The sequence below is a fragment of the Pipistrellus kuhlii genome, unplaced genomic scaffold (assembly GCF_014108245.1).
Source record: "Pipistrellus kuhlii isolate mPipKuh1 unplaced genomic scaffold, mPipKuh1.p scaffold_m20_p_4, whole genome shotgun sequence".
Classification (NCBI taxonomy): domain Eukaryota; kingdom Metazoa; phylum Chordata; class Mammalia; order Chiroptera; family Vespertilionidae; genus Pipistrellus; species Pipistrellus kuhlii.
Genome location: NW_023425540.1, coordinates 41,100,011 through 41,117,905, shown reverse-complemented (window position 1 = coordinate 41,117,905; position 17,895 = coordinate 41,100,011). Strand labels below are relative to the sequence as shown.

Below are 17,895 nucleotides of genomic sequence, written 5' to 3'. Positions count from 1 at the left end.
TGCTTTATATATATATAAAAGCACACATATATTAAAAGCATATATATATATATGTGTGTGTATATATGAGACACACACACACACACACACACACACACACACACACACATATATATATATATGAGACACATAAACACTTTCCCCCCTCAAATAGCTAAATTTGCCCTTTTCATTTTAAAGGGAGAAGGAGGAATAGGGAGGAGGAGGAAGAGAAGAAGGAAGAGGAAGGACTAGTGTAAAACCTGTTTTGAATATATTATACGTTCCTAAAATAATTCCTTTGTTTCCAACTGGTTTTAAATTTGTGTGGCAATGGTTCACAATGGAAACAGCCAAACTGTAAAACTTATTAAATGCAAAAGCAGACTATAATGTAAGAACTTGAATGTAACTTTAAGAACAGTATTTGGAGTGAATTTTTGGTTCATAACTATTTCTATTTCATTGTAATGTTAGCTATTGCTATTCCCTCATTGACATGCTATTGTATAATAATGTGCATTCATTTTTAATATCTAAAAACAATGTTTTGTGGCATAATTTGTAAAATTGACCAAGTCTGTGTACACATAATCACAGGAGAGTCTTAACCTATTTACTTCCTAATAATCTGTTTATATACTATAAAGAATTCATGATTTGGGGCACAGTCTCTAAATATGTGAAAAGCTAACCATGTTATACATATGGGAATAAGTTCAATTCTCTACTTTTGGAATTGTGAGAAAGGATGGAGAAAAGGAGCAAACATATAGATCTATTGCTTTGGTGAGCAATTCATCTTGTTGACATACTTATATAAGCTTGCATAAAAATGCCTAGAAAGCATGCTGTCGAATTCAGTTGTTCATTAATATTGATCACATGCTGTCCCCATTGTGTGAGAAGCTACTTAAAGATTACCTACAAAAGTATTACAGCATTATCGATTTTAAAATTCCCTGAAGCCTCTTGTATCTTTAAAGTCGACTTATACTTTCACTGTTAAGAGTGATATTACCAAGTGTTGTTGTCTAATCAGATAATTGGACTTTTATGAATACTAATTAGAACTGAAGCTCGTGATCAACACTCTGTAGACTTCTCTTTTATAACTGAAACACAAAAAACAACAACACAAAAACCCACAGACGTTTATTTTTGAAATAGAAAGCATTTGAGATTGCCCCTGTTTTATTTCTACAAGCTCTGAGTGATTGGATAAAACTTGTTTTTCAAATGTTGATCTGCTATTAAATTATTTCCAAAGTTATATATAAGTTGGATATATATATACTTCCCCAAATATGGCAGTTTTGTCACAAAAGTTAAGAATGTAGCCATATTGTAAACATTTGCTAATACCCTTAACTAAGGAAATTCTAGAACTAAATTTCCAGAAGCCATTACTTAAACAAAATATATATACATATTAATTCTGAGCATAGTATATTCACAGTAAAGGAGAGCCATTTAAATTACCTTTAAAAATGAGGTACACAAACTGGATAAATATTTTCTTGTGTTGTGAGCTTACTCTTCCAGCTGCTAACAATTTCATTCCATTTAAATTATTTTTCACAAAAATAATTTAGTAGCAGAGTGCTCAGCCCATAATAAGTGCCCAATAAATAAATGATATTTAACCAGAAAATAGAAAGAATAAAAAAACAACATCTTTGTCCAACAGGATCAGGGTCAGTTTCTCTACTGTCCTCATTGTATATGCAGCAGTACACACTAAAGGTGATGATTAGTATGTATTAGTGAACCAAGACCTTAAAGCAATACTTTCTGTATCAAAAGAGAAATGAGTATTGGATGGGGAAAACCCAAAAACAAACAAGAGTTTCCTAGGATCTGTAATTCTCATATGATTAGCCCACGTACCATTTGGAGAAAGAAACATGAAAACTGTTACATGTTTTAAAAGTTTCCATTTAACGCCAAAAATAAAACTCTGTCTACCAAGTACAGTTTGTGAGTTGAGACTTTGGGCTACATATGTTATGTAGTAACCTGCATTCTGATTAGCGGCTATAATTTTTTATTGCCTCACTTTTGCTTATTCGATATATAGCATGTACCTACTATGTGCTGACCATGACTCTTACTACAGAGAATTATAGTCTAATGGAAAAAGTGACATGCAACCATTTTGACACTATCCTGAATACTCCAAAAGAGTATATACAAGAAATATAATAGCAGTCCACTATTTAATGATTAGGGCCAAAAACAAACAAACAAAAAGAAAAAAAAAAAAAAGCCTGCATGTTGGGCAGGGGCCCATTTATTTCTTATTTTCAAGGTATAGGCTACAACCTATGTATATAAAATACATTATTATTAAATAGTATTGGGAAATACTTTTGACAATTGTTTTTAAACATAGAGCTGAACTCGAATACTTACTGTTAGCACAGCAAAGCCTATCTGTATTCATAATATAAAATACACCCTGACCCTTCGCTGGAAATACTCTGAAACAGTTCCATTTAGGAAGGCTTTAGAGTCCTGCATTATTTACAGGAATGTGTTTAGTGAATTCATGTTGATTCTGTGCATCTGTTAAGACTAACATATAAATAAATACACAGATTTTCAACATGGCAGGAAGTGTGGCTTAATTGGAAAGAATGTAGATTAACACAGTCAGGCAGATTGTGTTAAAATCTTGGATTTTCCAGTTAGACATGTTACTTAACCTCCTGAGCAAGGCTGTTTTCTTTTCTCTAAAACAAACATATATATATTTCATGTTGCCTAGCATACAAGGCACTCTAGACATTAAATCCTTTTCCCATTTGCCTTCCCTCATCCTCACCCTTTAATGAAAATCACTGAATTTCTTGGGATAGGAGAAATACAGCAGTCACAACCCCTGTAATAGGTAATCTTTTCTGAGACCCAGATGTCAGCTGAAATCATGATATCCTTTGGGGTGTAAATAAAATGAGCTCCAGCTCTCTAACTCGTGCTTTCTGGGGATCCCAGAGGCAGTGCCCAGACTTCTGGGCAGGCCTCCCCCTTGTCCTCAGGAAATCTCTAGAGTGTCTAGGACTTTAAACACCTCTGTCAGCTCTGCCTTCAGGCTCCTGGACCCAATGAATTCTTGCTCCCTTGGCATCATATGCTGTAACACTTATTCCTTTCTGCCAGGATGAGCCAGAGGAGTAGCACAGCCCTCCCCCCTCCTCCTTGGTTTCCCCAAACACCACACACAGGTCTGTGTCTGGCAGATGTGAGTGCATATCTGGATACTCCAGCAGAGAGAGTTCCCATAAGATGTGTGCGAACCATGTCAACTTGAATTGCAGACATCACAATTGCTTACTAGCTACTTTTCCTGACATATTACACCTCACAACTCACTGCCGGACCCCTTCTCTTCCTGAAGTCTCTGTCCAGCTCTGCCTCTAGGGTCTTCTCTCCTGGGCTTCTCCACTCACTCCTGTGCTCTTCCCTGATTGTCCAGGCCCACTAACTCATCCTCAGCTCCTGGCTCCATTCTGCTTTCCCACAGATGCAGCAGGCTTGAGTAAAGAGGATCATCTATCCCAGGATCATATTTGCTCTTCTGCAGGGTAACTTCCATGGGCCTCCTGCCTTGGAGTCGCAGCTTTAACTGTTCCCAAGAACTGGCAGAGGCCTTATTAGTTCTTTTGTTGTTTTATAAGAGGGGTGGTTATGTGTGAGTTTTGTTTTTTTGTTTTGTTTTGTTTTTTCCTTCCCTCATCCTACCAACTCTGTGGAAGGGAACGTGGAAAATATTTATTTTCTTTCTCATCTAAATTGCATCACTCTCTTGAGGGGTCAGGAATAGCTTAATCATTTTTGGTTTTAATAACTTTTTTCCTCTGAGATTCAATTTCTTAAACCCAATTTTCCTCGTATTAACTGCTCTTTTTGGGAGGGAGGGAGATCACTGAATTCTGATTAGGCTTTGTTTTCTCATTGGCAAAATGTAAAGATGCAAGTAGGTATCTCGAAGGCTCCTTATTTCTTTGAAAGTATGTAATTCTTTGGCTCTAATTATTTAGATTTATTTTTAGTTTAGCAGATAAGTTTCTAGTTAATAAAATAGTTCTATATCATCTATTTTTTTCTTATTTTAAAGTGAAATGGTGAATCAAAACTATAATAACATTTTTATTTTTTATCTCATTGTTCTCTTTTTTTACAGAGAGGAAGGGAGAGGAATAGAGAGTTAGAAACAACAATGAGAGAGCAACATCAATCAGCTGCCTCCTGCACCCCGCCCCCCCACCCGGGGATGTGCCTGAAACCAAGACACATGCCCTTGACGAGAATTGAATCTGGGACCTCTCAGTCCATAGGCCAATGCTATATCCACTGAGCCAAACGGGTCAGGGCTCTAGTAACATTTTTATTCTTTTCCCTAGTTAGTTGATTCTCTAAGGGTCTCTTTTAGAATCACATATTCTTAGTTTGCAATCTAAATGTATCACTTATAGCCGAAACCGGTTTGGCTCAGTGGTAGAGCGTCGGTCTGCGGACTGAAAGGTCCCGGGTTCGATTCCGGTCAAGGGCATGTACCTTGGTTGCAGGCATATCCCCAGTGGGGGGTGTGCAAGAGGCAGCTGATCGATGACTCTTTCTCATCGATGTTTTTAACTCTCTCTATCCCTCTCCCTTCCTCTCTGTAAAAAATCAATAAAATATATTTAAAAAAAAATAAATGTATCACTTATAGATGTTTATGTGAGATACATTAATTAATCTTTCTGACCTGCACTTTTTAAAAATGTAAAAGAGAATGGTAATGACAACCACCTCATCAAGTTACTGTGCAGAATCAGTGAGATGATTTATGTGAAAATAATTTGCAAATTATAAGGCATCATCAAATGTTAATTCATTTGAAAGAACAAAACAAGCAGAAACTGAGACAGAAGAGGAGAGATATGTTCTGGAGCATGATTGGTATCTCTCAGTAACAGAAGAAAACCATTCAAATTGTCACAAACTGATGATTGGTAATGCACCTTACTCCTGTCTCAATCATTGGCAATGCATTTCCTCGTGGGCTGGGCTGGCATTGGTTTGTTTAATTGACATGCACTTCATTTCACACAGCTGCCCACTTCAGAAAATGTGTTGGTATCAAGAAATCTGGAGAAAGATCACAGATACATTGATTTCTTTTCACTCTGTAAAGCCAGCCCTATCAAGAAGTAAAGATCCAGCCACTGTAGAGCTGCCACATTGGTTCCTATTCCATGCATATCTTTATTTGGTCCTTCAACCACTACATTTCACAAAATTGTAAACTGAAAAACACAAAGTGTCAAAGACAGCTGCTGGAGAAAGAAGTAGAGTTAGAAAGTCTTGCCTAAGTGCAAGATGACTTTGCCCAGTGGTTCCTTTTGTTGATGTCCTGTCCCACTGCTCAAAGTGATGACGGTAACTTTCCCTTTCTCTCCATAAGTCCTTCAGTGGCCTTGACCCTTGCATGAGTACCATTTACTATTGCACACTTCCAACAGTCTTATCTATGGAAGCTCCCACCGGTTGTCTCAAGTTTTTACTGTTCTTGTGCCCAACCCTTTGCCTTCGCTCTAGTCTGTGCTGAAATTATTTGCTCTTGACTAATATCCATCAGGACTCTGGAATTCACCCTTCATCATAGTCAGACACTTGGTTACTCCTGCTTTCTTTTTCTGATATATATATCTTAACTTTCTCTGCAGTGATTTATTTTTTACTTACACAGGTATTTTACTCTCTCCAATTAAAACAAACAAACAAAAAACAAAATTAGACTCTACCATGTTTCCATTGGCCTTTCTTCATCACTTTGTATAAGATTTTTCTTTCTTCCACTTGTCTTTTCCCTTCTTCCATCTCCATTCTGGAATCTCCCTGAGTCAATTAGTATCTGCTAAAGAGCCAACTACAATTAAAGGTGCCAAAGATTTATTGGGAGATGGTTGTGATGAACAAAAGGGGAGAGGAAGCAGAAGTAAGCAGGATTAACCTTATATTTGCCATGAGCCTATCACCTCTAAAGGCTGAAAAGGAAGGCAGCAGATTATATAGAAAAACCCTTAGTTTATCATGACATTTGAGGAAATCTCAACCATACCAAAGGAGCACCCAGAATAAAGAAGGGGCATCATGGGAGTTCCAGGTCTGGGTAGACTGGTCCAGCTCTATACCCCACAGTGCTGGCACAGTTCTCCCCAAAAGAGACTGGACACCACATTGCATTGGCCGTCACAGGTACCAGTCATTTGCATGAAATCACTTTCTTAAAGCTTATAATTGACTATTACCCTTTCTCTATATTTGTAACTTTTGACGAGCTACTTCTTATAAATTGGCAAAACTTATGATTCTCCAGAAGTATGCCCCACCACCACCTCTCAATAAATAGTATATAAAATATTGCACCCAGCAATATCCACATCACTTGGCCTATATGGTCACAGTCATTTGCAAGTTTATTCTCTCACTGGGAGGATACAGAGCTCTCTAGTATTCATAGATGCAGGAATTGCCATCCAGTATTAGTTTGTAAACATGCAAAAGGTATGTTACAATTCTGAGAGCTTAAAACCTACACTTAGTACTACTTTTTTGCATGCTTAGTATGTGTGTCAGATTCTGCTCTGAGTATTTTATATGTAAGATTTTTAAAAACCTATGTCATTACTCTTTGAGGTAGATTCCCATTAGTATCAACTTTTTATAGAAGGTGATATTGAGGCTAAGAGAGGTTCAATAAATCCCTCAAAACCACATATCTAGGAAGTGGTTCAACCAAGATACAAGCCCATTGATCTCCATAGCCCACACAACTCATATATTTTGCTATACCATTAATATTCAAAACACTTCTCTATAAAATGGCTAACTGGAAAATGTTGACCTAATGTCTACGTTAGAGTGTATACATTATGCAGCTATATTTTTTTTTTTCTGTCTTTCAGGCCCCTGCATTCCTAACCCTTGCCATAATGGAGGAACTTGTGAAATAAGTGAAGCGTATCGCGGGGACACATTCATAGGCTATGTTTGTAAATGCCCCCGAGGATTTAATGGGATTCACTGTCAGCACAGTAAGTTATCCATGGCCATTGTGCTTTTATTGTTATTGATTGCAAAGTATACAAGCCATTATCATTTTTTGTTTGCAGTGGAATAATAGAACTTCTGAGCAGCCAAGGGCCCTGGCAGTTGGCTAAGGCTGCTTCTTGCACACTGAATACACCGCCTCCCCAGGCAAGGAGTCCTAGCCTGTGTTCTGTGCTCTCTGTGGAACCGGGGCTGCCAGTCTTTTGTTGCTCTTTTTGTTATTGTTCAGCCACACTTGCAAAATGTTGCTCTTTATATTAAACGGATACCCATCTCTTTCTTTTATACTTATCCCAAAGCTACATTCTTCAAGCTTTTTCAAGATATAATTTTGTGGACTAGGTTCAGAGATGATACCCAGAAAGTAAAACACCCTCCCTCCCCCTAATCTACCTATAAACGAATTCCTCCTTAACGTGTTGGCATTTTTGCGTGAAATCTTTGAAAGTTCAACAAGTGTGGTATTTGCACTTTTCTCCTTTATCCCCATTCTTATTTATCCTGGGAAGTTAAACAAAATATATCCACTTGTGATGATTTCTTCTCAGATGTGAGGCTCAACATAAATGCCAAATGAGCAGCATAGGCCCTTAACTGCTGCAGGAGATCAGCAAGCAGGGTGGCCATGCTGGCCTGTAGGGGAGGCTCTTTCCGAGGCTCCAGCCTGTGAGCCGAGTCTTCATGGGGGATAGGATGTTGGTCAGAGGGAGAAGAACAGGGGGATGCATGGCACATGGCGGGACTCATGGAGACAGGAGCCCTGAATAGTAGGCATTAAGACCTTGGTGTGAGGAATGCATAAGCCCAAGCTGGGTGTGTCAGTCCGAGCCAGATTTCCAACCACCAGTAAAAATATAGTGTGTCTCCTGGCTCTGAGACTTTGGGGGCATTCTATACTTTTCTGAAGACTTGCCATCCCTAGGAGTTTGTGGGATTGCTGTGAAGCCTGTGAGAGGACAAGGGGCATTTGTGCTCCTTACAACCGGCGTTTGTAATTGTCTCTTAGCGCAGATCACCAAAGAGGAACTGAGAGCTACTGTTTTGCTCAGCCTGGGTCTGGGCTTGCTGAGGCTGATTCTCTCCTATGGTGGCATCATTGCTCAGCCTCCACACATGAATCCCTCAACACACCTCCAGAAAGACAGAGCTGGGAGCCCAGAATTCCAGTTGCCTTTAATTTAGTTGATATTTACTCAATCCCATGAGGACAATATCCCTAACTCACTTATTAACAAAACTATGAGGTGTGTCAGAGCAGTGCCCAAAAGGAGACAGTCAGGCTACCCAAACTGTATTCCTTAATTCAGAGCTGCCTGCAGACAGCACACACATGTACAGAAGATCCCCCCGTTATTATAACAGTGCTCAGAGGCAGGAATTGCACCGAAGGCCATATCCAACCAACTTCCTCTTTCTGTGCTGCAGGGCCTCAGGAGAGAGAGGGTAACAGTATACAGAGACACATTCTTACTGTTAGGAAACCTTAAAAAAGGGCAGTACCTGGAAGGCACGTGTAGATCCTAATATCATTTCAATATTTCGTGTTTAATAGCCTCTTCACCCTAAAACTACTGATGTCAATGAGAAGTTGGGCTGGGCCTTAAAGCAGATGTTGGGAAACTCCAAATATAAGTTCCAACTAATGTCTAGACCACAACAGAAAATGTTTTTCACACCTCTGGGTTTTGTTTTCTTCATGTTGTGAAGACATGTTTTAGTTTCAGTTGTCTTATAGCCTAGACCAGTGTTTTTCAACCTTTTTTGGGCAAAGGCACACTTGTTTCATGAAAAAAATCACGAGGCACACCACCATTAGAAAATGTTAAAAAAATTAACTCTGTGCCTATATTGACTATATATAAAGTAATTCTCTTGAATAGGAATCAAATAAACAACAAAGAAAGTATTTTATAATTACTTTATTATGAAATATTAAGTAAACAAAATAGTGAAAAATTATAAAATTCTTGTCTTGTCTGCACCTACGGCACACCAGGCAACAGCGGTTGAAAAACGCTGGCCTAGACATCCTGTTGGAGACATCAAATCATCAGGAGTGATATACACAAGTGGGGTGGTGTCCACTTGCTTCTGACTCCCACACGTTGGCTGGATTGGAGCCCTTTCAAAAGAACCGTCATGTCTGGAGAAACAGAAACAGTCATTGTTGTCCCCATTCTCTAGAGTAGAATATCCACATCTTTCTCTCAGAGACTGTACCATACTCAACTAAGCGCACTAATCCACATAAAATGTTGAATTTAAAGGCTTATTGTGAAGCACAAAGAAACTCCCCCACTCCTCCCCCCACCCCCACACAGCAGCTGATCTCCCATGGATCTTAAACCCATGTTAGGAATTTCAGTGGAAAGCCCTAGGCTTTACCATTCAATTCAGAACTGGGATTTTGTGGTCTAAACAAGTTGATCCCTATTCTCTGAAGTACATCACTATTAGAAGTAACAGAGAATGGAGGGAAAGAACTGGTTTTGGAATCAGAGACCTGGGCTTGACACCTGACCTTTACAATTATTGGATAAAGTGACCTTGAGCTAATCACTTGACCTTTCTGCAATTGAAGGAATGTAAGTTGAGGAATTGAACTAGAAATAGATTACCTTTGTTTCACACCAGCTAGGAGAGTATATGGACTAAATGTGTAGCTTGCTTACTGTATAAAGGTTATCCAGCCTTCCTCTTTAGAGATGAAATTGAAAGGACTTAAAACCCCTGGGAGCCCCGAGGTAGGAGAAAACCAAAGCTGCTCTTTTAATCCTTTGCAAGAACTGGTAGGCATTTGGGATTTCCCCCCCAGTGGTAATAGTTTTATGCCCAGATATGTTCTAAAACCTTGATAATCAAGGTGTGGTTATGCGTCAGCGATGCCTGGAAACTTATTAGAAATGCACGTTGACAGATGCCACCTTAAACCAACTAGAATGATCCCCAGTCGACACCCAAGCATATTGAAGTTTGAGAAAATACTGCCCAAGGCTCTCAGTAGCTAAAAGTAATCATCTCATAAATTAAGGCAGCAACTTTGCATTCAGTTACAGAATAGTAATTATAGGCAACATATTTAGTGTGGTTTTTGCAAATCAAAACTTCATTGAAAATCAATGAAAATGAGATATACCACTAGAATATGACATTCCTTTTGGGAAAGAATTTTAAAAATTCTTCAGACATCCACATATGGGGGGACTATTTAATTTGGTTCTATATAACAGAATGTGAATTAAATATCTTGGGGAATGTAGCTAAGTAGTTAAAAAAATTAAGTTTCATGACACGGACATGCCAAATACATAGTTAATATGTATACTTTAATAATTAACTTATCAATATCCTGCAAATTAGGGGAAAAGGTTTAAGTGCCAGCATTAATATTACCTGTAGTAGTATATGCTTTTAAAAAATAGTAAATATTCATTTACAGAACAGTTTTTGTTTTATGGAAATACTGAGCAGAGCATTACCGTATATCTCTCCTACATAGTGTTCCCTGTTATTAACACCTTGTATTAACATGCTATACTTTTTTATAATTGATAAAAATAATGTTAATACATTATTACCCAATATTTGGTTTACTATTTATATTATATAGTTATTTGGCTTTTTAAAAATACACAATGTAATGTACCCACCCTAGCTTCATATAGAATAGTTTGACTAACCTAAATGCTCCACCTTTTCATCCTTTCTCCCACCCCTGAGCAACCACTGATTGTTGTTCTTATTTTTTACTATTTCTATAGTTTGTCTTTTCTAGAATGTCACCTTGTTGGAATACTATAGTATGTAGTTGGAATCATATAGTATATATACAGTACAGACTAATGTTTTCACTTAGCAATGGCATTTAAGGTTCTTCCATGTCTTTTTATGAACTGATTGCTTAAAGAAAAACTGCTGAATAATATTTCATTTTATAGGTGTACCAAAGTTTGTTTATTTGTTCACCTATTTGAGGAACATTTAGTTGCTTTCATTTGGGGAATTTATGAATAGAATTACCACACACATTTAGGTGCAGGATTTTGTTAGACCTGTTTTCCACCATTTGAATAAATACCTGGGAGTGTTACTGCTGGATCAATTGGTAAGAGTACATCTATTTTTATAAGAAACTTCAAACTGCCTTCCATAGTGACTGTGCCATTTTGCATACTTATCAGCAGTGAATGAGAGCTCCTGTTGTCCTGTATTCTCAATAATATGTTTTTGTTGGAGTTTTGGATTTTAGCCATTACATATACTTTTTTGTGGTAATGAGAATACCATGAGGTTATAACTTCATTAGACTAAAAATGAGTAATAATTGTTTTAGATAGAATTACCAAATTGCGCATGTTCTTAAAATGCCATACAATAATATGAAACATGTATGTATATATAGATGTGTGTATATGTAGGTGGGTATAATTATAAAATGTAAATTACGGAATGAATTAAACAACAAAGTTGTCTAATGTTTAGAGTTCTGAAAGGTATTCTTAAGCTGCCAGTGTTCTGTTGGCAGCCACACTTGGGTCTGGTTACTATCATAGTAATCATATTATATTTGTTGCCAGTAACAAAACTAATGCCTTAGGGAGGGACCATTTCTTTATTCCCAGAACTCTTTGCCCATCTTACTAAGGAAGGCATTCTGAGCATTCTGCCCTACCTACACAGCTCGGCAGCCTTGGATTCCTTTTAAGAGCACATTTCCTTGGTTCCTAGTCTTTGAGGAAGAGGAGCTGTTCCAGGTGCCCACCAAGCCCACAGAAGAAAAAGGGACAGCTTTAAAGTGACCCATTTTATCAGATTAGATCAAGATAACATGCTCTCTAGTCCCCTTTCCCAGTGAGAAGGTTGGCCAGAAGAACATCTAACCTAAAACTTTCCTCTTTGTTAACTATTGTAACTATTGTAAACCCATTTGGTCTTAATGGTATACTGTTGATTAATGGATTTATACATTTAACAAATACTTATGGGGGCCATGAGTCATTTTATTCTTACATATTTCACTTTTCTCAAGTTTGCCAATGAGACTTTCTGTTTTAAAGAGCAATGCTAATTGGGTTAATTACATATTTGGCAATTGCATGTTTCATTTGTGAGGTGGTATTGTTAAACACAGAATATGGTCCCTCCTCAGCCTTATGAGATCAATATCTTTGGTCTGTACCCTGGATATAGTTAAAAGCATCTATATTATCCTTACATGAACCAAGCTTGAGGACAACTGGCTTAAAGAATGACCTTTCATTTCCAAATTATACTGGGGGAAGCATGCTGTTAGGGCCATAATTCTGGATTAGACCTGGTTTTGGTGCTGTTCTATTTTGATCAAGTGATGGAAAGTCAGTTAACACTTAATGGTTCTGAGCTTCAGTTTTCTCATCCAAAATTCAATTTAATTCAATTCAACAAACCCTGAGAACTTTACATCATGTTATGTTCTGGAAATAACATGCTTATGAAAATTGGAATTAATAATTCTTTGCCCTGCTTCCATATACCTAATGGACGAATATTTATTAATTTATTGGTAATTCTTATTGGATCTTAATATTTGCCTTCCCTCAAAATAATTTTAATTATAGTTTTTTAAGGAAACAATAGTAGGAAGCTCCATTTGTAGTTTTATGCTTTTCTATAAGAATTCCTATCTTAACATGCTTAATTCTAATAGGTAATTAATTATTTATTTTTTTTAAAATTACTCTTTCCAATTTTAGCTTGCTGGCCTTTTTATTTTCACTTTTCCACTAGAGGATGAATTTGCTCTAATAAAGTATTAACTTCAAAACTGCATGGAATTACTTTGAGTTAAACCTGACACTTGCAAACTATATAACTTACATGGGTTTAATATAAAGACCTCTAAGAAAACTTGCAAGGTAGACTCAGCTCCAACCCCCAAAGGGTTTCTGACTGTGGACTGAGATTTCAAATTATCCTGTTCACTGTTGTTTTTGCAGGTAAATGTTAGCCCCTTTGATCTATAAGGCAGGGGTTCTTAAACTTAGTGTACATATAAACCATCTGGCAGTGCAGATAAATATTCATATTCTTCTTCCTCATTTATAGATATTCTGATTTAACAAATTAAAATTGGACCTAGATCTGACCATTAACAAGTACCCTAGGGAATCTGACACCAATGGTCTAGAACGCTGGTTCTCAGCCTTGGCTGCGCATTAGAGTCACCTGGGGGCCAATGAAAAATGCTGATGCCTGGCTCCCACCGCACAGATTCCTACTCAGTTGGCCTGGTATATGGTCTACGCATTAGGAGCTTTGAAACCTCCCCTGATGATTCTAATGTGCAGCCAAGGGTGGGAGTCAGTGTTCTAGAACCACGCTGTGAGGAATCACTATGCCTTAAAGGAGATAAGCAGAGAGATACTCAAAGAGAAACCATGCTTAGGCTACACACATGGAATCCCAGAATAAATGTATAATCATACAACCCTATTGAATTTTATCATCCAGCCTTTGCTTCCTATAATGCAAATTATCTCACAGGAAGAATCCTTGAATAATTGAAAGAATCAGGCCAGAGGAACATATTAATATATTATTTTTAAAATATGTGATCCCCTAATCTATCTCCAGTAGCCAGAGTTTCATGGTATTTTTATTTGGCTGTTTTCATCCTTGGTGAGTGTCTCATAAAGAACACCCTCTTGGCAGATGTATGGAATGGATGCTTACACAGAGGCACTATTCAAATGCAGACTTTGTGATATTTGCAAGAAAATTCTCAGATATTCACAAACTCAAAAATATTTTATAATTGCTATTTCGATAACAGCTGGACAATCTTTCCTCCCCTGTTACTTATTGAAAGAAATCTGATTGTCAGTAAAACATAAACTCTGAACAGAAATAAGTTAAGCAAATTTTGCCAAGGTTATACTCATGAAGGTGGTGTACTTATTCTAATAGAACTGGTATATTTATACTAATATAACTGATCCACCTGGGACTTTATAAAGGATCTCTTCAGAAGTAGAGATGGTACCACAAACACAGATTTTTTTAAAATGGCTGGGTGTAATCCAAATTTCCTAGGCCTCCCAGCTTGTGGTGAAGTTAAAATTGATTTCCAAATTCCTGTTGCTGTTAGCTGCCATTTTCCACACCAGTTGCCCATATAGAACCTCCTTCTCTCCTGAAGTTTTCCCAAGTCCTCAGGAAATAATTTTTTTTTCACACATGAAACACACATTTAATGAGAGCTTACTTATTATTACTAGGTTGCCACAGGTGCTTAGGAATGAGCCTGGCTCTGCTCCTGATCCCACCTTGAAAATACAGCTCAGAAATAGGCTACTCTGTCTTCTGATGGTAGCCACCAGGCAACTGAGACGCACATGCTCTGAGGGATATCGGGGCAATCTGAGCCAGTTTAATGAGTGTGGATTGTATTGTGTTTCTTGAGAATGGAAAGTTGTGTGGCTTTTCCTAGAGACTCACACATCCTTTTACTGCTCAGCCTTTCTATTTCCTGCCCTAACTGCCCTTTCATTCAGGGCTCAAACTGACACCTCAGGCTGAGTGAGGGACAGGTGCCATGTCTCTTCCATGGAGAGTTTATGCAGACTCACTTCACCACATTCAGTTATAAAAGCAGTAGTACTTGTGTACATGGGAATGCATCTCTATACGGCTTGAGGTGTAGGTATCCCACAGGCATATGCTTACACCCAACTCTGTGCTAAGCCCTGTTCTGGACATTGGGATATAGCATTAAACCAAAGGAACCAAGTCCTTGGTATCATAGGCCTTCCATTCCAAGAGGGCAAAGGGATAATAAAAATGATGACACACATGTTTACCATATAGCCCAGCAATTGTACTCTTAGGCATTTATCCCAGAGAAGTGGAAACTCAAGTTCACACAAAATTCTGTATATGGATGTTCATGGCAGGTTTATTGGTAATACCCCAACACTGGAATGGACCCTGGTGTCCTTCAACAGGTGAATAAACATGGTGTGTGTGTGTGTGTGTGTGTGTGTGTAGTGGAATACTCACTGCTCAGCAATGAAAAGGAAGGAACTATCTCCAGGAAAATTAAGCTGGGTGAAAAAAGCTAATCCTAAGAGAATATTTACTAGAAAATTCCAATTATAAAAGCATAGTTTAAATGACAATTTAAAAAAAATTAAGAACAGATTAGTGGGTTCCAAGCATTGGAGAGTGAGGAGACAGAGGTGAGTGTGTTTATAAAGGACAACATGAGGTATCCTACTTGAAACTATTCAGTATATTGACACAAACCTACAGATGTGATAAAATAATGTAGAATTATAGTCACACAAATAAGCATAAGTAAAATTAAAAAAATATAAATAAGATTGATCTGTTAATATCAATATTTTATTATGCTTTATATTAGAATTTTGCAAAATAATAACTAATTAGGGGTACTGGGTAAAGTGTACACTGGATGCTTCTGTGTCTTTTTTTTTTAACAAGTGTACATGAATCTAAATTTATCTCAATATAAAGATGAATTTAAAAAGATAACTTAGTATTGCATAATATCAAATATTAATATATATTACTAGGCCATGAAATTTGTGTGTGGGTATGATCCCTAGGCCTGGCTTGCAATCAGGACCATCTTCCCTGGCTGCCCTCAGCTGGCCCGCCCCTGTCAGAGGTCTCCCTCTGTGTGTAGGGCAACTGGCAGGGTGGGGGCTTTGGCCTGGTGTCCCCTGCCACGTACCCCCAGTAACCCATTCACCATTGGGCAATTGGAGCCTGCCAGCCAGGGAAAGGGACTGAGAGATGGTCAGTACACCTCATAGTGACTGGTTGAGTGGTTCTTCTGGTCACTCCACCATTAGGGTCAATTTGCATATTACCCTTTTATTATATAAGATAAGGATAGGGTCTATGGAGCAGAGTTATTTGAGTGCCATTTTAGAGCATGGCCAATGAAGTCCTCTCCTGCCTTGTCCAGAGACATGAATTAAGTGAGAGGGCCAGCCATGTAACCAGATGGAGTAGCAAGCTTAGAATCCTAAGAGGTATATGCTTGGAGAACAGAGAATGACAACTAGGAGAGGGGCAAAAGGATACCTGAGCAGCAGTGAAGGAACAGAAGATGTAGGGAGAGCTTCATAAGCAATAGAGAGGACTTTGTATTTGATTGTAATTGTGGAAGGGCACCTTAAAGGTTGGACAAGACATGAATTAACTTCTGTTTGGAGAATGACTGGGTACTGGTGAAGAATAGGCTCTGTTGGAGTTAAGATAGAACATCTGAGACTAGATGGGAGATATTGGTAGCTTGGACTGAGATGGTCATGAGGACTTGGAAGAAGCTGAACAATGTAGCCCAGCAATTGCACTCTTTTTTTTTTTTTTTTTTTTTTTTTAGCAATTGTACTCTTGGGCATTTATCCCAGTTTGAAGTGAATTATACTGGGACCATAAATATTTGTGTGTTTTTTTAATGAATTTCAGTAACATTATAATTTTTTTTTTACTTCATGTCATATTCATGGGTAATAAATACATTATTATAATTTCTAGCATGCCTTATTGTTGAATTTTGTTTCCTGCTTTTAACAGCATTGTTAGGATAGCATCTAGAATTTTATAGAAAAATATGTAATTTACCCACATATACATATATATAAAAAACTTATATATATATATATGATGCTACTTAAGATAAATTTGAATTTGCAAATTTTGATATTTTTAAATGTCCTCCAAGATTGGATGCCTCTAGGTATATACTGTTTATCTTTCACATTGGCTGAATCTTAATAGTAAAATACAGAATGTTTTAAAGAAAACATTATAATAGAAGGATATGTAAATCAAACTAATATAATTACATACTAAAATACAATAATGATAATGAAAAAGAGTACATCATTTACATTTTAATTGGATATCTGGAAATTTCAATTGCATTGAGTAGATATTTACTAATAGCAGCTTTTAAAATGTAAATTGATCGATTTTGCTCTCACTGTCTTTAATTGATTTTGCAATCGTGCTATAACCTTTAAGTTTAAGAAATTTTAAGTCAATATTCTTTGGAAACAAATTAGTCTTAAATATTTTGGAATTCTTATTAATTGTATTAGATATATCTTAAACAAGATTTTTCTGAGAGAAATCTTCCTCCTAACATTTAAAAAAAAAAAGGCTCGTTTAATGATGAGTAAAGGAATTGCTTCAACTTCTACATAAAATGAGTATAGCTTACTTGGAAAATTAAGGCATGAAGTGGGTTTAGTTCAGAAATGGAGAAGAGACTCAACTTTTAAGTCCTTCTGTGCTATTAACAAGTCATATGAACTTGAACTAATAATTGTGCTAAGCCTTGGTGTTCTCATGTGTAAAATAGAAATAACTGGGCTCTTTGCCTGCTTTTTAGATTCAGGTTGATGATGCCCAGGCAACTTAATATTTGTGGTGTTATGTATAAATAGAAGTTCTCTACATCATAAACTATCATTATTATTTCTATGATTGGTTTTCTAAATATTTTTCTTTAATCGTGATAGAAAAAAAATTGGTACTGAAATATGAATAAATAAATAAATAAATAAATACTCATTTTATCTGAGCTAATTTTGCAGCAGAGAAGATGTTACTCTAGCTGTCTTAAACAGTAAACTTTTGTAATTAGGTGCAGTGAGAGGGGAGAAGAGATGAGGGAACGAAAGAGAAGAAGAGAGAGACTATTATTCTAACTGCTTTTCAATAAACCTTCATAGAAGAGTCATCTATATTCAGTGTCTCCCGTTTGCTCTGTGATTACTTAAGCACCTATCTGTATTCTGG

The 17,895-nt window shown here is 37.2% G+C and overlaps 1 protein-coding gene across 2 annotated transcripts in view; it reads left to right on the top strand.

Annotated features, from left to right (window-relative positions):
- EDIL3 (EGF like repeats and discoidin domains 3) overlaps nucleotides 1-17,895 on the top strand; it is a 349,377-nt gene that overhangs the window by 154,110 nt on the left and 177,372 nt on the right. For both annotated transcript variants that reach the window (XM_036410081.2, XM_036410080.2), the window contains one exon: nucleotides 6,936-7,064. In XM_036410081.2, coding sequence (XP_036265974.1) covers nucleotides 6,936-7,064 — 129 coding nt within the window. The remainder of the gene's footprint in view (nucleotides 1-6,935; nucleotides 7,065-17,895) is intronic.